Source organism: Trachurus trachurus (assembly GCF_905171665.1).
Source record: "Trachurus trachurus genome assembly, chromosome: 13".
Lineage (NCBI taxonomy): Eukaryota > Metazoa > Chordata > Actinopteri > Carangiformes > Carangidae > Trachurus > Trachurus trachurus.
In genome coordinates, this window is record NC_139892.1 from 15,601,968 (window position 1) to 15,626,777 (window position 24,810).

The 24,810-nt window shown below is 41.6% G+C and overlaps 3 protein-coding genes across 5 annotated transcripts in view; all 3 read left to right on the forward strand.

The window, feature by feature from the left end:
• Positions 1-684: 684 nt before the first annotated feature.
• On the forward strand, positions 685-1,905 carry foxg1c (forkhead box G1c; the record flags this gene model as incomplete). Its single annotated transcript, XM_083984315.1, has 1 exon — positions 685-1,905. One exon carries the CDS (start codon positions 685-687, stop codon positions 1,903-1,905), a length of 1,221 nt encoding a protein of 406 aa, XP_083840441.1.
• A 4,193-nt stretch (positions 1,906-6,098) lies between these two features.
• On the forward strand, positions 6,099-8,507 carry snrpd2 (small nuclear ribonucleoprotein D2 polypeptide). Its single transcript, XM_083984778.1, has 3 exons — positions 6,099-6,214; positions 7,333-7,512; positions 8,068-8,507. Coding segments are annotated over exons 1-3 (357 nt in total). The 5' UTR covers positions 6,099-6,212; the 3' UTR covers positions 8,243-8,507.
• A 4,551-nt stretch (positions 8,508-13,058) lies between these two features.
• Positions 13,059-24,810, forward strand: part of vaspb (vasodilator stimulated phosphoprotein b) — a 30,210-nt gene continuing 18,458 nt past the window's right edge. For 2 of the 3 annotated variants that reach the window (XM_083985381.1, XM_083985385.1), the window contains exon 1: positions 15,232-15,783. In XM_083985381.1, coding sequence (XP_083841507.1) covers positions 15,779-15,783 — 5 coding nt within the window. In that variant the 5' untranslated portion in view covers positions 15,232-15,778. Of the gene's footprint in view, positions 13,162-15,231; positions 15,784-24,810 lie in introns of those variants that run through there. The other variant, XM_083985382.1, reaches the window with a different exon arrangement.

Here is a 24,810-nt window from a genome sequence, read left to right on the forward strand (position 1 = left end):
CCTGTTACCGACAGGATCACTGAGGCTCCACCTATTTCTTTCGTTTGATCGGACGCCTACTTTGACAGATTATAGTGTCAGCAAAGCAGCGCAGAGAGAAACAGAGATGAGGCCAGCCCAGAGGGCAAGGCGCGTGCGAGAGGGTAGAGTTTCATGAGTCACGGAAGTGTTATAATTGAACCTGAGAGTTCACAGATCAGTCACACAGATTGACAGCGCACTCAGGCTTTGAGCGTCTCCTGCAGATTATTGAGTTTACTTGGCTTTTTTTTTTTAATTATTATTATTATAACCTTTTTTTAATTAAATACTCTAGCAATACCATGTGCTTATTGTTTTGATTTTGTCATGAAAGAAATCTCAAATATATATATTGAGGTAAATTAGTTATTATTTCAGCCAATAAATAGAACAAATACAAATTACTCTGCATAGTATTTCATTTTTAGATCATTTTAGATCGCATTACGAAGTAATCCACTACTTTTTGCAGGCCAAGTAATGAGCCCTTGGCTGCTGTGATCATGCGCATTTGTTGTCACGCTGTCTCGCCGGCGTGCGTCTTTGGCTCCTCACCACTTTGAATCAGCGCATCTTTGCTGTGGGTTCAGTGAGCGGCTCTGCTCTGAACACAGAACAACTTTGAGGATCTTAGGGATTTCAGGAGCGGCTTTGACTTCTGAGATGGATGATATGAAAAGTTCGGAGCGATTTTTCCACAAGTCCTCGTTCAGCATCAGCAGCCTGTTGTGGAGACGAGAGGGGGTGGTGAGTGACCAGGAGTCTCCCTCTCCGTCCATGAAACTGTGCTCTGCGCATCCGGAGAAATCCAACGACGAGGAAAAGTTTGACAACGAGAAGAAGTGCGAGAAACCAAAACAGCGCGCTAAGGTGGAGAGTAAATCAGTCAATGGCAGTGGCAAACGAGAAGGAAATAAAGGAGATTCCAAGGAAAGCGGGGGAGCAGAGGAAAGCGTTAAACCTGAAAAGCCTCCTTTCAGTTACAACGCGCTCATTATGATGGCGATCCGCCAGAGCCCGGAGCGACGGCTCACACTCAACGGCATCTACGAGTTCATCATGGACAACTTCCCATACTACCGACAGAACAGACAGGGATGGCAAAATTCAATCAGGCACAACCTGAGTCTGAACAAGTGTTTCGTTAAAGTGCCGCGCCACTATGATGACCCGGGCAAAGGCAACTACTGGATGCTGGACCCCTGCAGTGAGGACGTCTTCATAGGTGGCACATCTGGGAAACTCCGGCGCAGGGCCGTGTCTGGCTCCAGGGCCAAACTCGCACTGAAAAGAGGAGGAGGTCGGCTGATGCCCACCGGCGCTGCAGCCAGTGTGACCTTGGCCGCAGCGGGTTCCTTCTACTGGCCGGTGCCGCCGTTTCTGCCCCTGCAGACGCCAGTGCGCACCCACCTCGGCGCGGGGACTTACCTGGGAGCTCATCCGCGCTTCTCCAACCACACCACATCGGTTGTTTCCCAGCGGTCCCGGCTGGGTGCAGCAAGCGGCGCAGATGCCGACCGGTTCGTTCAGACGCACCAGGAGATGTCTTACATCGGAGTCAGCTGCGCGCAATCCCGCCGCCATCAGATTGGCACTGCCTGCACCGCTTTCTCCACAGCCATCCCTGCCTGCACGCTGCCGCTGTCGGATCCCTGCTCCTTTAACATGATCTCTGGACAAGCCAGCTACTTTTACTCGCACCAAATACCATGTGCCGCAACTTTTAGTCCATGCCAAGAGGAGCGCGCAATGACCGACGCGTCTCCGGGACCATTTCTATCCAAGAGCGGCCACTCAGACATCGGGGGATGCTGTAATGACTTTCCAAATTATTGTCCTCAAATTAGTTCAAGCCCTTCTTCGTCTTGGAATATAGAAAAATAGATCAAATAGGCTACCCAGTGTCTTCTGAGATGTAAAGTATAACTGTAGACTGTAGAAAGATGGAAAATAAAGGACCAGAGCATCACAAAAACAATTTGCAGATTCTGCTTATGAAAAACTTGGTTAGTGGGAAAGAAAATTATAATATTTGACCAATAAATTCTGTTAATATAACTAAATTGGAAAGAGCGATTTTTTTTCACGTGACCTGTAGTCCAAGCGTATTTTTTAATCAGAAGGTGTTGCGCAATTTGTGTTAAATAAACAAACGTGAGATCTCAAAAAAAATTGTGCTCAAAGCTCCTAATGCGCGTATTTCTGTGCAGAAACGTGGATTTGCTGTTTTGGATGTTTGTTTTTTAACCTGGCTCAAATTATAGACTAATATAATTAATGACCACTTGTAGCTCATAAAAACAAACAAACAAACAAACAATGCTATATCAACGTTCTCATTCATTTTTTCCAAATATTTGCATTCACTTCTCAGTATAAAAACGGAAGGTCTGCGCGCAAGTCACTGTTTCAGGCCTAACCCTCAAATGAAATGATCTTCTGCAAATTGCCGAATATGGGATTGAAAATGTTAAATTAAATAACAAAGAAGAAACAAAAAGACATGGTCACTCAGTCTGAGGCGATTCATTTGAGCCAGCATGTAATAACCAAAAACATTAGGTCTAGGAGATAAAAACATGTTGATGTCTGAGCGCAATTCCATGCGTCTAGTATTCAAATGAGTGAATGAAATTATTTTACTGATACATTTTTTTTACACAATTTAAAACGTTTTAGAAAGGGCTGCAGTCTGAGGAGAAATACAAAGTTGAACAACAGTCAAACTTCTCATTTGCTGCACTTGTCTTTGAATTGAATTCGTTGTTGTTGCGACAAAAACTCCAGTCCTATATTAATTGGCCTACATGTAATTAAACGATAAATAATGCATTTTTAATTGTGTTTTCTTTTCACCTCATTAAAACTATAGCTGTTGTTGATTGTTCTTATTTGGCTGTGTTATTATATTATCAAATGTTTCACTCTGTGTATGAGCCCACACACGAACAGACTAAGTTGATTAGCAAAAAATAAAACAGTGGAGTAGAGGCCTGTTTATGGACCTACTTTTTTTCTCCTCCAAAAACAGTTCAAAAGTGCAGCTGAAAGCCTGTTGAGGAAACATCATGTTGAAACAGAGCGCAGATCGTGATGTAACCTCCACAGGTAGACATGATATTTCCAGCCACGCTGATCTTATTGATCTGTCTTGTGTTTCACCCGCCGCTGACATGCCTGTTAAACTCTCCCTCACCTCACCTCTCCCCGTCCCTCCCTCCCTCCCCTAGACATAGAAATTAATAAAAGGAAAATAGATGTGCTGTTTGAGGATACAGATTAGAGGAAGATCTCTGGACGGCTGCCTCCGTTAAACAAAAGACTCTTTATATCACAAAGACCCCAGCCCGTCACCTCTCCAAGCCCAGTCACATCCATAGCCGTCTGTGGTTAAAGCAGACGACGGCTGGATCAAGTAACTTCACTGTTGGCAAACTGACGCTCCAGATAGATGCTATGATAATAATATTTTCATTACTGGCAAGAGTAGCCTACTCCTGAACGCAGCACGGAGAGCAGGGAGGGTGGAGTTTTGATCCAACAGGTCTGGGTTTTATTCCCTGAGGCAGGAGGAGAAAGAAGATATGGGTTTTTAATTAATAAGCCCCATGCAGTGCTATAAATCAGCCCTGTTAACTTACATATGGTTTCACCATGCAAGCTTTGGTGCTGGTATTGTTGCAGACCATGTCCTGAAAGTTGTGAAAGTAATAGTAGCCTTTGATAATAATAAGAGGGTTTCCTCATATGGCCACCAAAACCAATAGTGAAATAATTAACCAAGAAACTAAAGCATGGAGGACAGAAAAGTGAAAGATTTTTTTCAGAGATGCAGGGTTTTTTTTCTAATTGTTTTTCTTCTTACACTTAAGCTGTTTTTAAAGAGTATTCTTTAAAGTCAACAGGAGACTTGTAAGAAAGTGTTAATATTGCTACAGGAAGAGCTTGGCTCTTTCAGCCCTGATCCCCACCTAAATTATTATTTTTTTTACAGTCAATAAAGACCACCATTCTTTAAGCCCTAATTGTAAAAAAAAATAATAATAATAATAATAATTGCATGTGAGATGTAATTTTCCTCATTATCAATTATTTCACACTGAGCATATTGGCCTTCTGATTTAACAGGATTCATGTCTGCTTAATTCGGCTGCTGCAAATCTAAACATCGCTGTTTCCAGTCCACTGCAGCTCCACTACATGTACATTAAAGCCTCGCTGGGTTCATTTTACATCCCCACTGCTCCACAGTTTAAGATGCTAGTCTTTTGGCTGAGGTAGGTGTGCTTCATAAAGATATAGAACTGCTCTGGAAATCAATCCCCCCCACACTCACCCCTCTCAACAGCACACAGGCTGCCATTATCTGCAGCAAGTGGCTTCCACAGGTAGATCTGCCACCCCTTTGAATTAAGGTGGGTGGGTTGTACACCCCTAGGCGTCTGTCTGTCTCTTGCTAGAAAGCCAATCTCTCAATGTCTCGTTGCTGCTGTGCAGATAATGTAGCCTACATCGCCTTCGCTCTCCCTCTCACACACTCTTGTGGTGTTTAAGAGCAAAACAAAGACTCACCTGTTTTGGGGTTTGTGGTATCCGTTTGGCTGCTCCCCCTGCCATCGCTTTCCCTGTGACAATTTCTGCAACAGATATGTGGTTAATGCACGATCACTGGGCTCTTTTGGAATACCTGCTGCTCATTCATGAAATGATCCAATCAACAATGATGTGGCACTAGAATTATGCATAAAATAATGCAGATACAGGTCAGGAGGCAGGGATTTCTGCTGAGATACACAGCAGGTAAAGTCAGAAACTGAACCACACCTGCCTTGTGTCAATATAACTCAGGTGGCTGCTGTTGGTGTAACAATGTTATTTTGGCACATCATGAGCTTCTACCAGCTAATCATTTGACTACCTCCGCATATTTTAGTGTTGCTACAATGTGCTTTTTTATGGCCACAGTTTAGCATCCACTAATTAATACATTTACTAAAATTGGACACCATGTAGCAAAGCAAACATTGTCTCAAACCGGTTTTGTGAATGTGACAATGAGTTCATTGTTTTGATATGGGATGCTGAGTCACTACATCCGAATCAGGTAGAACGACTTTAGGGATGTAGGACAAATGACAGGCAGCATGAATGTGCAGTTGACATAAGGTGATGATATTACAGTATGTCAACATGGACCAGAATCTGGGTGCACGCTCACCCTGGTATCCCACCTGTTATAGTGTACATTAAAAACAAGGCTGAGACATTACTCAATCCAGCCAGGGCTTTTCTGCATGTCATCCCCTCTCTCTGCCCTGCAGGTCTGTCGTTCTCTGTCTAATAAACAATATGAGAGAATATTTTATTTTTGCTCAGTGAAGAAAAGAAGAAGACTTACAACAGCATAACAACACTCTCACAAGTAAGATTCCTGCATTCAAACTTGAGTCAATTAAATTTGATACTTTTTTAAAAATTATTTTTCAACTGAGTCTGTTGGTGCCATGGTTGGTGCCTTTACAATGTGCTGGATTAAGTTAGTTTTGAGATCTTACTACTGTGAACTATCTGATACATGTTCTAGGTAAATATCCTAAAAGATGCATGAGTGAAATGAATGTTGTTGTTGTTTTTGTTTTGTCTTTACTGAAACATATTACAAACATATTCTGCTGTAATCTGCATAATCACCAACATTTGATTTAGGCTACTGTATTTTTATTTATTTTTTTACACTGACCATAACATATTAGTTAGCCTACATTTATTTTGTGATTTAATTACATCACATGTAGCCTAACTAATTACTCTCCAATACTGATCGTATCTGATAGCCTATATTAACTTGTTATCATATTTGAAAGTGAGCAATTTATCCACTGCCAGCATTTAGCACCAGAAGCCTGTAATATAACATGTATCTTCAATATACGTTACCTGAATGGATACAAAGAGGCGCATGTGATTGATTGTAAAAGTAGCCCATTACAGTGCCTCTGTGTTTTGATCACTGGTTTTGCTGAAGTTTGAGGAGACCCGTGATGACCCGGATGTTATTCCGTCACACAGAAGCGCGTAGTAGTTGACCCGGAAGTAGCTTGGCTCACGCGTGAATCGTTGAAGAAACGGAGACAGTCGGTGGAGACGAGCGGGACACGGTCTGAAAAAACAGTTTTTATCCATCAGCAGCCATGTAAGTATCAACGATGATCACCCAGACTTAGAGGGAATGGACATTTCTATTATTAGAGCCTGAACGCAAAGTCGCAGCAGCATGTAGCCACAGTGCTAACCTGGTTAGCATGCTGCAGAGTCACAAATGCTAGTGAGGCCGGTTAGCCGTCAATAAACCCATTGTGTGTTGTTTCAATCATTGTGTGTATTTTCAAACTAAAGTATAACGTGGGTGCACTTGAAACAATATATATGAAGCCTAAAATGTGCTTGCGAATTTAGTGAGATGCAAAGGTAAATAGTAAGGAGACAGAAGTCATTCATTGCTACATGCTAGTTCGTCATATGCTAACATCAAGTTTAGAAGTGGCTCCTTTTCTTTCTCCGCTTGTGATTAGTTTTGTTTTAATTAGACTATAACAGTGAAAAAGTAGATATAATGATGAGGTCTCCGTTCATAGTGCCTAAGTTTAAGCTTACGAGTACACTGAAAGAGTAATGCACTTTAATTTACTCCAATAAACGTGCTCTTTGTGTGTTTTGGCTAAGGGTTTGAATCATGTGTTGATAAATTACATGTGTTTTCTCTTTTTCATTTCCTGTCGAACCGTTTTTCTTTCTGATAAACACAGATCGAATCGCTTATTGCTGTGTTTTATACCCACAATAAACCAATACACTAACACGATAGTTATTTGATGTGTCTGTGGTAAGCCCTCAAGTTATTTTGCTCCATATGTGAAAAAGAAAACAGAAAAACTAGGTAGATAATGACTTTAAATATACTGTCGCCCTGGAATATTAATATAACTTATTATATTATATTATAATATAAGTAATTGCCAGCTATTTTCATAAGTAACTTTTTATGCAAAAATAAAAGGTATGTGCAGTCTGTCACATAATAAGATGTTCTGCTTTTCTCTGTGTTGTCACATGTAATTTAATTCTTTGGGATGTTGAATTGTTATTTGAACTATAGGTTGAATACTTGAAGATATCATTTTAGACCCTGATTTCTGACATAGATGATTAATGAAAGAGCATTAAAAATCTAACAAATAATTGGAAGGTCAAAGTTTTTATTCTTATTATGTATAGTCGCCACTTAAATTGTTACTGTGTGTCGTTCATCAGGAGTTTGTTAACAAAGCCCAAGTCTGAGATGACTCCCGAGGAGCTGCAGAAGCGGGAGGAGGAGGAGTTCAACACTGGGCCCCTGTCTGTGCTCACCCAGTCGGTCAAAAACAATACACAGGTCCTCATAAACTGTCGCAACAACAAGAAGCTGCTTGGCAGAGTCAAGGCTTTTGACAGGTACGAAGCCCAGTCACTGATTTATACATACAACAGGATTGATTGCACAGTATCAATTTAATGTTTTTGTGTAAACTTAGTGCAAATACTGCCTTTAAACACCTGTCATTATTAATTCTTCAACATTAAAGCGCTGCATATGTAATAAGTATGACTATTTCAGGTGGCCCTGCTCCATCTGTCTTTCTTTTTTGTGTCATTGTCGTGTGAGCTACTGGACTAATTTGAATTTCCCTCCTAGGGATGAATAAAGTATTCTCTACTCTACTTCTCTACTCTATTTGAGTAGATTATTGTTATATTACTTGTTTTTCATGACATTTTCAGACATGTGCTTCATGAACAAAGTAGTGCTTCTCCCTCAAGTGAAAATGTGATCATTCTTTAAGATATCAAAAGAGGGAAATTTGATCCCTTAATGGCCTCAAAAGGGTATTAAGAGTATTAAATTAATCCTCTTACAAATTGAATAATGACGGGGAAAAGATCCAAAGAATCCTGTTATATGTCCGTTTACCAAGCCTGACCTTTTCCTTCTGTCATTGCCGTTTGCAGGCACTGCAACATGGTCCTGGAGAATGTGAAGGAGATGTGGACAGAAGTTCCCAAGAGCGGTAAGGGGAAAAAGAAGTCTAAGCCCGTGAATAAGGACCGCTACATTTCTAAGATGTTCCTGAGGGGCGACTCTGTCATCGTCGTGCTGAGAAATCCTCTGATCACTGGAAAATGAACTGTTCGCGATGCGCCGAGCTGAAGCAGTCACTCAGGCTTTTTTTTTTCACCTGAAAGATTTGAAGGCAGTGGACTGTGTGAGCTTTGTTTTTGAGTTTTGTTGTTGGATAACTGTACTCCCAGTTGAAACTGAAATCTAGTGTCAACAAAATGGATGTTTCGTCTATTTTGAGAATCGGTAAGGCACAACAGTGCCTGGTTTTGTTTTGTCTACAAAAGTCTTCTGTCTTTTTTCAATTTGATAATAAAAATGATGAATAGTTTCAATAGCTGTGCAGGTATTTACTTGCTTTTAGCATCTACATTTCTTCATCCACATAACAGTTATCTCTTGCCAAACTCATTCGGTATCCATCACATGTATCGTAGAAAGCTTTGACACAAAATGTCTCTTTTCCTGGGTACTCTTGTCAGCCCCCCCCTCTCCTCCCACTGTCACCCTTTCACTCTCCCCTGACGGCATCTAAGGTGTCGGGCTTGATTTCAGCCAGCAGCGCTCAATATGCGACAAACTGCCGTTTAAAGGCCCACTGCATTATTGATGAGACCAGATGCGCTGACTGTCACTTCACACCCTCCTCTCGCGCTCCATTTCAGGCTGTTCCTCTGCCGCTCGGCCCCTCCTGACCACTTTGTTAATTGTCTTAATAGCTCAACAGCTCATCTCGCCTTTCGTCTCTCTAACAGTTGGCACCTAACCTCCGCTCTTTGGTGCTCAGATTTAGTGTACGGGCTTTGGATTGTGTGAGTAAATAAAAAGCTTGTTTGTGAATTGAACAATTTTTGGAAAGCTGGACAGCATCGATTTCTGATAAAGTGTCTACATCTTCTCCAGGCCTTTATGTTCAAAATACAACTCCCTGAAGTGAGGAAGGGCATTTTACATTCACTCTAAATCTAATTTATCATTATGAAATAGATCAAAATGTCCTTCCTTTCCCTTCTACCATCTTGACATCTCACATTTCATACCTGTCATTACACAACACGTTCGTACTCTCACTGTTAATCCAAGTTCGCCTGAGGCTGGCACCTGTGGAGTGTCTGTGTGGGCAACAAGGCCTCACTGATTTACCACTCTCAGGTGAAGCCTGCTGGGTCAGAGGGAGGAGAATTAGTCTGAGCACTGAATTTGAAATGCAGTGAACTTTTATTACCTCTCTGACTCATGTAATATTACCCTTTGCACTCCTGCTTTAGGCAAATCATGACTTTTACTAAAAGTTTGAGCAAGATCATGTTGCAGGGGCCGGAAGTTTTTGCATCGGCAGCTGAAGACAGAAGACAGAAAACGGGGCTAGTGAGTCATCTCCTCACTTCTTTCATAGTTTAAATACTGAAATAATTAAATTCTTATTGTAGATATTCTGTTTTAAAGGAAGAGAAAACTGTATAGTGTAGAAAACTATACGTTACAGTTTACAAGGTAATTTATTGCATCATCATTTATATTTGGCACATACATAATCTGGTGTTGCCATCTACTCTCCTCAAGTTGAATATCTTCAGGTGATATGTAATTACATAAAACATACTTGGTAATAGTAATGACATCCTATCAAGGAGGATTCTAAGGATTTTGATGTAATTGAAACCCAAAAGAATTGAAGCAGAATGAAACAGATTTCCAGCCATAATCAGATAAAATACTGATACAAATGGTGCAGAATGAAATGTCCATGACAAATCAAAATCTCCAACTTTTTTTTGTTTTGTTTTGATGCAACAAGGAAATACAGTATGTGTCTTTAGAGGTGTGTCTGTTTTGGGACTACCACAAGACTTCAGATTGAAAGATCGATAGAGTCTCTCACGGAAATTGGAAATTCACGGGAGCGGTAAGCACCCTTGTGCCAAAAAAATGTGGTTGTTGTTTTGATGATGATGGCGGAAAGTAAAATTCCCCAAAGGTCATCAAGTGGGTTGCAATCTGGGTGACTGTGAAGGCCATACTTCATTTTCATGCAGTTAAACCATTCATCGACCCCTTCATGTGGAAATACTGTAGGTGTATCTTACATGTTATCTGTCTGTATGTTATGCCTGCACGTTTTTGATGACTTTGCAACCTCATTATGCTAAATTACAAAGAAAAATCGAAAATCAGCATTATAGCTCATGGCTGGCAGTGCAGCAACAGAATCTTAGCTCAGTTTCTGTTATCCCATCAGGCCAAGTGAGGAGCTGTTTGTACCTGCTGGCCTCCTCTGGACCCACAAATAGATGTGCTTGTTTTATTGGAATAGCTTTGATTTATGTCAGCAACACTAAGCATTAGTAGCCTATTGACATGATCAGTGCAGCATCCTTCAGGACGAAGTGCTGTCAAATAGCAGATGGGTCTGTTTGAAGATATCTGCGATAGGTACAAACAACTATGGGGAGTTCGTTTGTTGGGTATCATTGTGCACTTTTCTCATGTTACTTCACTCATCTGAAGACGCTTCAAGAATCCCTCTCCCTCCAGATTTTAGGTGGAGGGAGGGGCGGGTGAGTGATCCATGAGCAGGAAGGCAGATGTTTTATTCAGTAGGTAAGCGATAAGAGGGGGGAAGTGTGATTATGATAGCGATCGGTCATGCATCGATACCCAACCGTCCAGGCAACGCGACACCCTGCAGCGCATCGATCGGGGCCAGGTAACCGGAGCCGCCGCCGCAGTTTGTTTTCAAGCAGAGCCGCGGTCCGGGTGTCAGAGCCGGGCCAAGGCCAGGTGGAGGAGGGAGAGGGGATCGGCTCCATAAACATACAAACACCGCCTTCATTCATCTCCATGACTTTAAGTGTGAATGGCAGCAACTGCGATGAGATGTTCAGTGGCAGCCAAAACAACAGGGATCGGGTGTATCGAGCTGCTGCGTTTGACCCGGGCTTATTTACAAACAATCACTGCTGTAGTGGGAAAGAAAGTGGGTTAAACTACTTCTGGCTCTGCTGATATTTAAAATGAAACTTTATCTTACATTTTAATGGGCTACTAACCGTGGAGATAGTGACATCAAACAGTATGGCTATGTAGCTTAATTTGGTAGCCTATATTTTTCATGAGTGCAGCAAACCCCATCAAATTCAGAAATTGGTGACTGGTCATTTAAAACCATTGCAGCTTTTGATTAAAAAAAACAACAACCAAAAAGTAACATTAGGCCTATATTTCAAAAATTGTCACCATTAAAGATATAGCCTATTGGCCTATTTCATTATCATTACACTTCAAATGTTGAGTTTGACAGTTCACTGTTACCATGCACAGGAAATACAATCTCAATCATCTCAAATCAACGTCCTCAAATTCCTGTGAAACATATTACACTTTTTTAATCAGCAAGAGTTTGTTGTCATGGCTCCTCCGTGTGAATGTAGCCTAATGTTCATTTATTCTCATGCATACTGAATACTTTTCATCCATGTTGTCAGTGGAGGGTAAGGAGTATGTTACTCCATCCCTTTATGTGATTTTGTTTTATGTTAGATGTTTAAAGAAATTACAAGAATAAGGCTTCACAATCTGTAACATGCATGCGTGTGTGCCACAGAAGAATGTAAAATACCTGTGAGGTTATGTAAGCAACCAAATTTTCTAATTGTCTTTAACTGCATGAGGCCCAGGCCTATATGTATAGCCTATAGTTTGATTTTCAGTTATAATATGTACATTGTGGATAACAAATTTTCTTCCTGACGAAAGGTGGCAAAATAACCTTCTGTTTTCTGACCCTATTTTGCAAAAGAAAAAAATACACACCATAAGAAGATATAAGCACATCGCAGCCTGTCCTTAGAGAAAGTTCTCCCATGTACAGCAGAGTGAAGGGATTGGTGAGAAACCTGCTTGTAATAAGTTAAGGTTATATTGCCATCTAGTGGTTGATAAAAGTAATAGTTCCCAATAGAAATTATGTTAAAGCCGGGCTGAGCTGTGAAGACAGCATGTCTTGAGAAGGTCTTGAAAGTGATATTTGCTATAATATGCAAGTCATTAGTTGGACTTCATTTTGATCTCCGTCATGGATATCTGACAAGTGCAAGCTTGACCTCTCGCATCATAGGTAGCACAATGCTCTGTTACAGAGAGGAAATCACAAGTTTGAAGTGCTTAATTCAGAAAAGTGCACTATTTTGTTCTGTATTGTCCACTGTGAGGAGAGAAACCTGGTGTCTTTGTCAGCGTCTCCCAGTTTGCCTTGTGAGGAGGAGCTCAAGGCCCACGTACACTCAGGACATGTCACTTGGACTCTCTATAAAATCCTACTGCTGCCCTTTGCCTAGCTGGCCTCCAGCCCAGACCTCTTGGTGAACAGTTGTGTCTCGCTCCCATTTGCAAATTTTACCCTCCTCCACAAACATTCCTTCACTGTAAAAAAAAGAATAGATAGATGGAGTGAGAGTTTAAATACATTACACAATGCATTTTATGTCCCAATTCTACCTGGAGCTGCATACAAACTAAATCACAGTTTCAGGATCCATACTAACATTTTTCTTCCTAGGTTAAGCTTGGTTGTATTATTCTCTGTCTCCATCTGCTATTCAAACAACAATGCAGGCCAAGGCTTTCAGACACTGCCTCAGGACTGTGTACTTCCACAAGTCCTGGGCTCTCTGATATAAGATGTAGTAGATGTGCAGTCTGTTTACATAATAGCCTCTTTCTACACACACACACACAGACATGGAGAGATGAGTAGAAGTGTAATTCAGCCTGGCTGACCAAGCACATCCACTATATCAATCTTGCCGCTCTGTGCTCCTTCAGCTGCTTGTCCCCCCCTCTGCCATTTTTCAGAACACTTGCCACAGCCACACTCCTCCAAGTCTCACGAGGCCTCCTCCATGCTGTCCAGCAGGTCTTCTGTCAGCCTGCCAGCTGTGGACGGTGTCGACCAACTGACGTCAAGCTGTGGAAATAAAGCTGTGGTAGGAGGAGCGCAGGAGAAACCTAAAATTACTGCATGACTCTATCCAGTGTGTTTATGGGCTACTTTCTGGGAACAGGGCCTTTTTGAGAAGCGGCCAACACAAATCACACCAACGCCTCAGGAGCTGGTGTTAATAATGTGAAAAACTGCAGCGGCAGGGAAGAAATTGGGGTTTACTTGACAGTTTAAGTGGACAGTAGAGTTAACAGGGGGACACGTGGCTATAAAAAAAAATACCAGACCAACAGTTGCTCAGAGCAGTCAGCTTGTATATCTTGAGAGTGTGTGTGGTGAGACTAAAGGCATATTGGCTTTCTGGATGTTTACACATGCCATGCAGACGTAATGCATTCCTTTCTCATCCTCTCTTCCACTTCTGTCCCCATTAGGAAGAGCGAGTGCTTTTAGTGTGTACACTGCCTCATTGTTGAAAAGTGGGCCATGTGAGGCATCTAACTCCTTTTTCCATTCACTGTTAACAGAATTAGAAACTATTATCTCAGCATTTCACACAACTTATTTAAAGGATTCCTACAGTTCAGCGCCGTTGAGTCCTGTCCTATTATCTATCTTCTGAATAAAAGCTCTGCTTGTTTATTTCTCTATTTAGCTTTTTTATTCCAGGAACGGTGCTCATTTACTGCTACAGAAAGTCTATCCATAGAGTGACCACAAAAGCCACAGTAGCTAATAGAAGCCTGAAGTTTTGAACCCCAGCAGCAGCCAGCAGGGCGAGGTGGAGGGCTTGGCTAGGCCTCTGGTTGGATGAGATGCTACCTTCAGGTGCTATTGGAATATGGGATATTTCTGTGATACCCCAATTTGTCCAAATGTGTGTGGGGATTGTGCACATGGCAGTCATGTTATTGATATCAAGTGTGTGTGTGTGTGTGTGTGTGTGTGTGTGTGTGTGTGTGTGTGTGTGTGTGTGTGTGTGTTAGCCCTGTGGTTACAGAACTTGGGTCCAAGCTAGCTATTCTGATGCCTTGATGTATTAAACATATGGGCGAGGTAGGCAACCAGAGCATGTTTAGCTGTTCCTAGTATCGTGAGCAAAACTGGGCACTGGTTCAGATGGTTCAGCTGACCATTTTGGCACATGTAGAGTAACACATTAACAAATGTATTTGCATACATCCCAGTCAAGGAAGAGGTCTGAGGTTGTGGCTCATGAAATTGAGTTGGGTTTAAAAGAGTTTAAGCAGATAAAGTTCCCAAAATCCTCATAACCACATTACCAAGCATTGAAATCCCCCAAATTACAACAAGAGGAGGAGCTTATTCATGAGTGAGTGAGTGAGTGAGTAATTAATTTATGATTTAGTAAGCTATGCTTAGGCTACTGTTATTATTATTATTATTATTATTATTATTATTATTATTATTAAGAGGTCATAGGCTACAACTCCAGATCAGCAATAATCTAAGAGTGACACTCACCCCTTTGAGTAGGCTATAGGCTATTTTGTTGTCAACAGTGGCAAAAGAAGTAAAAATACAACAAAAAGTTTTTCTAGTCTTGCATTTATAACTCTACTTCAGCAGAAGTACAGAAGCATTATGAATATATACTGAATGTAGCAAAAATAAAAACAAAGCATCAGACAGCAGTGATTTGATTGTTGTTGGTGATACATTAATGTACGAGAGAGGAGTTGTGTTGCAGATGGTGGAGGTAAAACTTGTTTCTACAATTTTATATACATTTGGATTATTTATTATAAATCAATGCAATACATATCATAATCCATATTCAGTAATGAGTGGCTACAGATAATGTTTCATTAAAAAAGTAGGTATTGAAGTGCAGTCGCCTATATTCAAGTAGGCCTACTTATAAACATAGTGCTATAGTTAATCTTACAATTAAACATAATGTTTGCTACTTTCAGTTCCTCTAAAAATAAATCACAACAAAAGTCACTGAAAATCAAAAATGCTCGCATCGTTGAGTTGGAGGGTTTCCCTTTTTCCGAGGCGGACCTTAACGCATCGCAGGATTGTAGCCTACTTGGAAGCTGGCGGGTTGGGCCAGACTCCAATGAATTTGCACAAACCTACCGACAGACCGACCGACCAACCGAGGGAGGGAGCGGAGGAAAAAAAAAAAAAGTCCGACGCAGGCATACGGGGGGGTTTAATCTCCAGAAAGAGAGCGATAAACCGGCTGAAAGTGTGACAAGAGAAGAAGTGCTGTTATTTCGCCTGTTTTTTCCCCCGCTGGAGCTCCGCTTCTCCTCGGCTTCTCTTTTTTCGCTCGTAGATACAAATGTGGGATAGTGATTGGAGTTGACAAGCCCGCTCCACTACTGTATCTACTCTCTGCCCCCTCCTCCTCCTCCTCCTTTCCTCCTCCTCCTCCTCTCCCGCTCCACACAACCAGGAAATCGTCGAGGTGTGCTTCTTTATCCCGCTGGTGGTGGCTACCCCGTTTGCGGGTGTAGATGCGCTTTCTTTTGTAGCCGATATTCCTCGTTATTTTTTTTATTTTTATTTTTATCCTTAAATTAAACTTCACCGGTTTGACTTTTTTTTTTTTTTTTATAAAGCCGGGCTTCAGCTCTGAAGTCAGCCAAACTTGCCTACGAGGAGAGGATCTCCACTCTGGCCGAACAATGAGGTGGGTAAAGCGGCACAAATCCCTTCACCTTCATTGTGTTTTCCAGACTACATTTTGGTGTTTTCGGCTACTAGTTTCACAAAGGCGACTGGTAAATGCTGACCCTGAAACACCTCTCTGGGGCCTGCCGTGTACTTTATTTGCCCCCCCTAACTCACATGTTCCCAACACATAAAAACGCGTTTCTCGTCCAGAAACAACTCGTCTGTGGCTTTTGTGGTGGTGGTTTGAACCACAGGGACGCGCATGATGGGATTTTGTGGCATGTTTTTGTTATTATTAGCTATTTTTTGTTGTAATTAGTGACCTTTGCAAGTGATTAACTTCATGGTCGTGTGTGTTTTATAAAAATGTACTGGTGTGTGACGAGAGAGCCTAGTCCTACCTGTTCAAGTGTGGCTGGCTTCAGGAAAACATTCACAAGTAGGCTAGGGGTAGTTCAGCAGGTCAGATGACAACAACATACTTTTGTATCTGTTTCAAACACTCCATGTTGAATCCTTTGTTTTGCTCCACTTCACTGTTGTTGTGCATGGATCCAAACTGCCACCACCATTGTGCAAAAAAAAAAAAAAATTAACCATGATATCTAAACTACTGTGTTTATAACTAAGGTTTGAAGTGAGGGTATCGTGCATGGTGTCCCACTCAAATGCACTCATCCACTTTGCTGCGCCCCAAAATGCATGTGCTGTTTATATCATGTCATGCACACCAGAAACAACACGTTCAGCTCATCCCCTCGACTACTATTTTTCTCCCTCTGGGAGTGTAGAGGTTTTTTACACACAGAGAACAAAAATTGTTGCGTGGAAATTTCATGTCCACGAATTCCACATCCTGTCACAGCCTGTGCAGTTGGCAATTACATGCTTTGAAGCCACCGCTGCTGGCTGGGCTTTCTCCAGGCTGATTCTTTCCCCCCTCCCGCCTCACTCCTTCACATTTAAACAGAGCAGCAAAGCACTTGTGTCAAGGATCAACTTTGTAATTCTTAAAGCTGGGCAAGTGTGAGTTTCATTGTGGACCATGAGGTGCAGTGAAGTGCGGTGGTGCAGGGCCGATAACCTGTGTGACTAGTTCTTTATCTCTTGCTCACTGCGCTGCTCCTAAAGGTAATAATATATCTCGACTCAGTCTCAGGCACATGGGTTGGTCCGAGCTTTGTATTTGTTTTGCACATTCTTCTGCACTGTATCTTTGATTGGAGGAGGAAGCAGAGGCACTTGAAGCACCTGAAATCCTGCCACAGTCACAGCTGTGCATGAAACATACCCTGATAATGAGGCCATTAGTTAGGCTAATGCAGAAATTAGCAAAGACTATTGTGTTAATAGACTTTACACAATAGACAGGCAATGATAAAAAGTAAACAGCATTTGTTTTTCTTGTTGTTATAGGCCTACTCCATGGTATACCTGAGGTGTTGTCAGACACATACACGCAGATCACAGACAGACAGCATACTGTTCTGCTTTTATGGTGCATAATAAAATTATTACACATCATAGAAATAGATAAGCAGACTGCTTTATTGTCAAATTGCTCAGCTACACTCAAAAAACATTTCCCCTTCCATAAATAAACCACAGCCGCAATTGGACAGCACCAAAAACAAACATTGAAGTTGAGAGCATTTATGTCTCCATTTAGATTTCACCTGGCCTCTGTTTCCTATAGCAGTGGCTGGGTAGCATCTGGCTCGGCCATTGGAGTCCTTAACTCTAAATGGATATTGCTCCTGCTGGGCCCTCCATTGTGGCCCAAACAGTTCATGTCACCTTGTATAATAGGTGAAGACTGGAATGCAGCACCAACTCATGTTCATTGTCATTTCTCTCTGTGGAATGTAAATGTTGACACAGAAGTGCAGTCAGTTGGTCAAAAGTTCAGCAGTTTGACCCAGTTGAGAAAATGGTTCAGTAATGCACAGCAGCTTTAGTCGGTAGAAAGTAGAAACCATAGTGCTGGAATCTCCACTGACCACTCTGCTGCGTGGCGTGCTGCTCATCTGTTGGTTGGTATCCTCAAAGTGAATCCATCTGCATGATGATTCACTGCTGTTGTGAGAGAGAGAGGTGACTCCCATCTCCCGATGTGACTCACTGACTGGGTCTCTGTGATTAAAGGACCTGTCATATCTGACACCAGCAGTATGGCTGCCCTGGAGGGGATTGGGGGTGGGGGGGTCAAGTATTAAAGCACATGATGGGAGCATACACATGCAGACAGGTGTAATGCATCTGCTTAACACGCTGTTTGCAGTCTAAGGAGTTCCCTGTGCTCAGTTTAGAAGCTCTACATGCCTGGAGGCGACGCCAAACTTGGCTCCTCCACTGTTCTCCTCACACTCCTCCTGCATGAAGCTTATTATTGATCAGCCTTAAAAGCAAGGAAATAGCCTCCCCCTCAGTCTCCTTTGTGTCTCGGCTCCAGCTTTTTTTCTTTTTTTTTCTGCCTCGGCAGTAACTGGAGAGGAATGCAGCTCGAACAGTGATCTTTAGCAGTTTTGCTGTCATATCTTCCTCTAATGTTCTACTTCTTGACCTCATGTCCCAACAGGCCAGTAGCCGTCATTTAAGGAATTTAGCAATATTATATTGCGTCTGTCCATGTAAGGATAACAGGATGAATCTCACTGGTGTTGCGTTAGCTACATATTCATGCCGTGTTGTTGTGTAATGTTAAAAACACTTTGCGCCTGGTGCGTTGATGCTGATTTTACATGTCTCCACTTGTTCTTTTAATCTCTTGCACAATTATTTTGTTTCCCTTTAAAGTCTGATGTCAGTGGCAGTAGTTTTTAAGCTTGTGTGCAATCTCTACTCCTCCCTAAAATCAATTTGAAAATTGAAATTGTTTATCAAAAGTAATGCTTACGTCCTTTAGAATCGGTACCATTCATTCAGCTTGAGCTCTGTAAAACTGCATTGTTCTTAGCCAGACTGACATACTGTTGTTGTTGTACCAAAATAATCTGTAGACATCCTGCGCACATTTTATGGTGAACATTAGCAGCCATTTCTAATTTATTTTTCAACCAAACTCCTGGTAATATCCACAATTAAGCCTGCGTCCCAGAAGCAATAACAATTTGGGGCGTTTGCAGGGGGGGCGCTGTGCTTGTGGGAACTCTTATCTATAATGGATTAAGAGTAATGGCTTTATTTCATGCATCATAAAGAGTTGCATGTTGATGTGCCCTTCAGGAGACTCCTCAGCGCGTCGTCCTGCAGTTGGTGTGACGGTGTATCCAAATGATCACAAAGCCTGTGTGCTCCCATCACTTTGCACACTCCATTATTAAAATGGTTCTGCCTTGTGAGTTTGTCCCTCACAACACCCAATCACTGCTACCCCCTCCCCTGAAACAATTATACCCCTCTTGGTCCTCCCACTTCTCATACTCATAAATAGGCCATTATGCCAGCCTGCCTCTTGGATTAGACGCTTTGCTACAGGAGTTGCTCAACATACAAAACCTTCCATTGTCTACTTGGTGACAAATTCAGTTTCCTTGGTGGTGGCCGATGTTTTTTTTTTTCATAAATTGTGCCTTTAGGCTGTTATGTTCTCTCTGTATGGTATTGTTTGTTTCTGTGATCACTTATTTTTAACGTAACCTTTGCCCTAACAAGCACAGTAGACCCGTATCGCCAATACTAAGCAGCTGTTCGCTCCGTGATCTTGGTGTTTTGAAACTCGTGTTTAAACTTTTGTCACAGCAAGTGAAGTGGGAAAAACTGTGTAAATTGCTTGCACTGAATAATGTGGATACAGTTCTCTGTCATGCAATCTCATCAATATGTACAGTGTGATATAGAGCAAATAAACAAGTCATCCATTAAGCTTATGTCAACTCTCAATCTCTCACCATCCGGTTGCCTACATGAGAGGATTTCAGTTTTATATCTTTGTAAATGGAACATATTCCATTTGACTTGTTTAGGCAAAAGAAGCAAACTAGGAAAAGATCGTGGGCGTTTTTTACTTTCAGTACCTCACAAAATAAACAACAATGGTTTATTTTAAATAAGTAGTTTGAAAATAAAAACAATCCCGAGCTATTGTGTTATAAATTTTCCAGACACAGAAATTCCAGCCTTCCCACAGATGAAATTAACAGATGGTGCGCCGAGCTTGCATATGGTTAATTCAGTAAATGGTGCATTGGCAAACCATTATTCTACATCGGTTGTGAGTACATTTTCAATATTGCTCTAAGCAGTTAGGATTAGGATAAGCAGTGCTCACTGACTGGTCTAATGCAACCAGAGATATCAAACAAATCATCTTGTTGGGTAGATTTTGTCTTTCCACGTAACCTTGCTGTTAAGTAATGATGTAAGTTGTGGCTGGAAAAGCTGGAAAACAGGAAGTAAATATTTCTGTTGTCCACATAAACATAGAAATTGCCTGTTGTTTGGCTGTCTCTCATCCTCCATGGCACTGAGATTACAATTCATAGAGCTTAGTTACAGGCAGAATATATTGATCTGACACTCCGACTCAATTGTTTCACTTCATTCATTCAAGCAGACAGTGTCCTCATTTTTACTCATTTTCATGCTGGGGTTGGGGCGGTTTAGTCTAAAGCTGCAACACTGATAAATTCTGATTCTCTCATTATTATTATTATTTCGATGAATAGATCCTTTTTTTCACAGTTGGCGTTTGAAAAATACAAGTAATATGAATGCATGTACTTGGGCTGAGAGAGGATACAAATGACATTTTTCATGTCTTTGTGACATTTTGTAGACCAAACAATTAATTGAATTGAAGAAAATAATCTGAACAATGAGAAGCAAGTGGCGTATCTGTCCAGCTGACAGCAGGAAGAGGCTGTAGTGGTTGTAGGACGAGTTACAGTTAACATTTTTAGATTTAAGAGTAGGCTATTTTATCTGTTGGTAGACGTAGACCGATATCTTGACCTCTCCAAACTTGTTGCCAATTTTCTGATGCTATTTTCGATGGATGCAACAAGGTACATAGGAAAAAAGATCATGGACGATGATATTGCTGATCACCATTCTTCATCCCATCTATAATATAAACCTGCCTGATTGGATAATTGTTTTCTCTAACCAGTGGAAATAAACTCAGTGGAGTCAACTAGACATGTAAATTTGCTGAAAAATAAATGTATGTCCCTTTTTTAAGTTTCTGTAGTCAACGTTTTGACTTCTCTTCCGGGAAAGATCAAACCACCATCAGTGTGAAATCAAGCAGAGCTTTAGAGTGGATGAAACAAAGTTAAAAGCACATCTGCAAACCCTGTGGTCTTTTCAGCAGTAGCCAGACAAGAGTGACATCATCCCCGGATGATGGAGAGCCGGGGTCTAACATCGTAGTGAAACCAAAGCTCGCTGCATGGAGAAATGCAATAGTGATATATTGTATGGTCAGCACTACTAATGGCTACAAAGATACATTGGGTTCATAAAGGGGTCCACAGCTTAATGGAGTGTAATGGATGCCAGTTAGTATAAAAACTGCTTTATGCTGTCAGCCATCTTAACGATTCCTTGTACTCAGGTCCACGGATCTTAACTCCACTTATGGTGATGATACACAAAAGCTGCATGAGATAAAACAGTATTGATAACCAGTAACTGCTGTACTGGTCTGTTGTACAACAGTGTCCTTACACTATCATTAGGCACCACTTACACTGTGGGCAGTAATGAAGGGTATTAGTGTTTGACCAGATGTGAGCTAAAGGTTTATTATTATACAGAAAGATGAAGGCTTGATAGAAGAACCTGCTTCTGTTGAAGACCAAGCCATTTTCTGCATAACTTTTTTTTTCTGTATTAATAGCAATACACACAGTTTTGTTACAGAAACCGTTTTTGCTTTCCTGGAACCTCTATGAACCTCACATCATTTCCAGCAGTTTGCTTTGTCTGAATGCTATAAGTTCAGTTTAGGAGCTTGATTTAGAAGCCCACTGAGTTGTCTGTAGAGGACTTTCTTCTTGTTCTTCAGTCAGAGGTGAATACTGACCTTGTGCAGGTCTTTATAATAACACTGGTGCTTCATTAGTGTAGCCGTGAGATACCCAGGTCGGCTTCTAAGCTTTCAAACACCTTTTGGAGTCTGTAGTTGCCATTGTTCAACATGAGAACAAGAGCTGTACCAATGAAAGTCAAAGGCGCTATTGAGAAAGAAAAGCACAAATAAAACCAATGGATCAGGAAAACTTTAACATTACCAAACTGAACTGTGTGGAAGAAAGAGTTTAATGTTATGCTGATTAATGAGAAAGGGAGTGGTAGGCCAAGGAAGACCTCCACTGCTGAGGGCACTTTACCCTTCAAAGAAAAATCCTTCAATGTCTGTCCAACAGATCGCTGCAAGTTGTGAACTGTTAAACAGGACGGCAGATTGTGAAAAAGTACCTGAAGGAGCCAGCAGAGTTCTGGAAATCTGTCGTACTAATGGCAAAAGCAAAATATAGAAACAAAAAGGAACCACACACTATTGAAGCTTATCACTTCATCTGTGAAAAAGGTGTTAAGGCTTGAGCATGAATGGCCTGAAAAAGTACAGGCACATTAATTTTCATTGAGCACAATTAATTCTTTCAACATAACGATCCCAAACAAACTGCTAAGACAGCACAGGAGTTTTTCAAAGTTAAGACAGAAAGCTGGAGTGTCCATCCCAGTCACCTGATCGTCCTGAAATGAAATGAGTGTCTGTGCATAAATGTGTTGTAATTTCAATACGATGAAACAGAGATGTATTCAAATACCCTTGAATTAAAGTCTGGAATATGCACTTTTATCATTTCTCAATTGCTTGATTTTGAAATTAGCATTAGCTATAATCTCTGTATGCAGAACATCAGTCACATTGGCTTGTTTGTAACGAGTGGAAGTGTTACATGTTAACCTGCATTGTCCCTATCAAATAAACTGATGGCGCGTTTCCACTAGTGCGCTTCGGCTCGGCGTGGCGCGCTATTTGCATGTTTCCACTAGCACGCAGTACCTGCAACCAGGTACACTTTTGGTATCACCTCAGCCCTGGTTCCAAGCGAGCCGACTGCCTTCCACTGATTGAACTATTTCACAAGATTCTGAAATGACGTCATACAGGGTAAATCTACGTCCGGTCTGGTCAGCTGCGGCTAGAGCGATTGACAGAGTGGCGACACTTGTCATTCAAACAAACTAATACGACCGCCACAGAAGATTTCATCAGTGAGACTAACATTAATCTCCTAAAAAAAGTTTAACCAGTCAGCGGTAAACCTCTAAAAACCTGTGGATAAAGTTACTTGGAAGTAGCCTACGAGCTATGCTACTAGCCCCCGGTCGCTTCTCCCTTTGCAGTTCTCCCAAAACAAGCACATTTCCCAACAGGCAATATCTGGATAAACTGACAACAGGCTGCGGATTTAACGGCGACTTTTTCCACATTAAAGAATATTAAAACTTTTAGCAGCTTTACTGCTATCACTGTCAGTTGCTGCTGAACGGCGATAGCGATGCTAATTTGTTAGCCCGTCTATGAGGTTACGTTAGCATTAAGCTAGCGGACGTTATGCTTAGTTAGCATTAAGCTAACGGACTTTATGCTTAGTAGTGGACTGGCTGTGTGTGGTTTGAAGGTTGTTTCAAATAATGTGGGTTTGAGTGAACATCTTTGATGATTAAATACATATTGCCGCTTAATGTATGGCATTATTACAGTAGGCTAATGCTTAGCCGCTAATCTTCCATTTGGACAGTGACAAAAAACCTTGAAGCAAGAAGATTTTGTTGGAGAACTGACATTGATATACAGTAATTCAGTAACGGTTGTAAACCCACTTCTTTCTCAGGTCTTTCTTTCGGAAACTCATGGAAATGCAAGTACGGCTGTTTTTGTCTAGAATTTGTACACTGAGGTACGCAGCAGAAGCTTTTATATGGATTCAGCCATTGCGCTTCCGCGACCGGAAGTAGTTTTACCCTGTAACGGAAACCGGAAGTACCTAAACCCGGAAGTCGTGAAATAGGCCTATTGGCCGATGAGTGTCGTCACTGGAAGCGTCATAACCACGCGACGACCGACAACAGAAATGTTCCTGCTGAAGCCTGTTATTACGTGACTTTATTAAGTTTTAATATTTTTTCATGCGAGAAAGTAACCGTTTAGATGTGCGGTTAGTTTATCCAAACGACGGCTGTTTAGAAGTTTGCCCCGATGTGAAGCTCCAGGTCTGAGCAGCGACCGCGACATCATAGAGGCAGCAGCCCGGCTCCTGACGTGCTCCGCCGGCCAGCCTACGGTCGTCACCCCGGGGAGTAAACGACCGCTAATTAACTTACCCGATGGCTTTTAGAGGTTTACCACCGGCTGGACAAACTCTTTTTAGGGGATAAATGTTGGTCTCATTGATGAAATCTAACAATTGTGGCTGTAGCAGAAGTTTGTTTGAATAAAAAGCCATGGTTAGACAGAAGAGCAGCACTGCCTTGGGGTCTGTACGCACAGAAAACACCACATTTACATCAATAAATAAATGTTTTACAATGAACCAGGCCGATTTCAGAGCTGGCAAGACTCTCCGGTACGGCATATTGAACGGTTAAATGCCGTTAACAGGACGAGAGCAGAAAAAGGCGGTTTAAAGCTGGCTACAGCGAGGATAGGTTCACTTCCTGTTTACAAAGTAAAAGCACCAATTCTATCGTAATGGCTTTCCTTATGATAAAAGGCAACGGGTATTTTATTTTGTGAAAATAACCGGAAGTGCGTTGCTCACTACGGCTATCTTTAGTAACGCCGACTTCGTCGGAACAAAATTGTAAACAGCTGGTATTTTGTCAGATTTTCAACACGTTGGGGATCTAAACGACTACTTTCCCGCCTGAAAATGATTCAAATGTTGCTAAAGTTATATATTTACAGAGTTTAGAGCATTGCTCGGCGTTGTGTAAATGACGTCACGGCGGTTTCGCGCAGCCGTGTTATGACGACCCCGCCCACGTCGAGGAGGCACTCGTGATACTCAGTTGTAATGGAAAC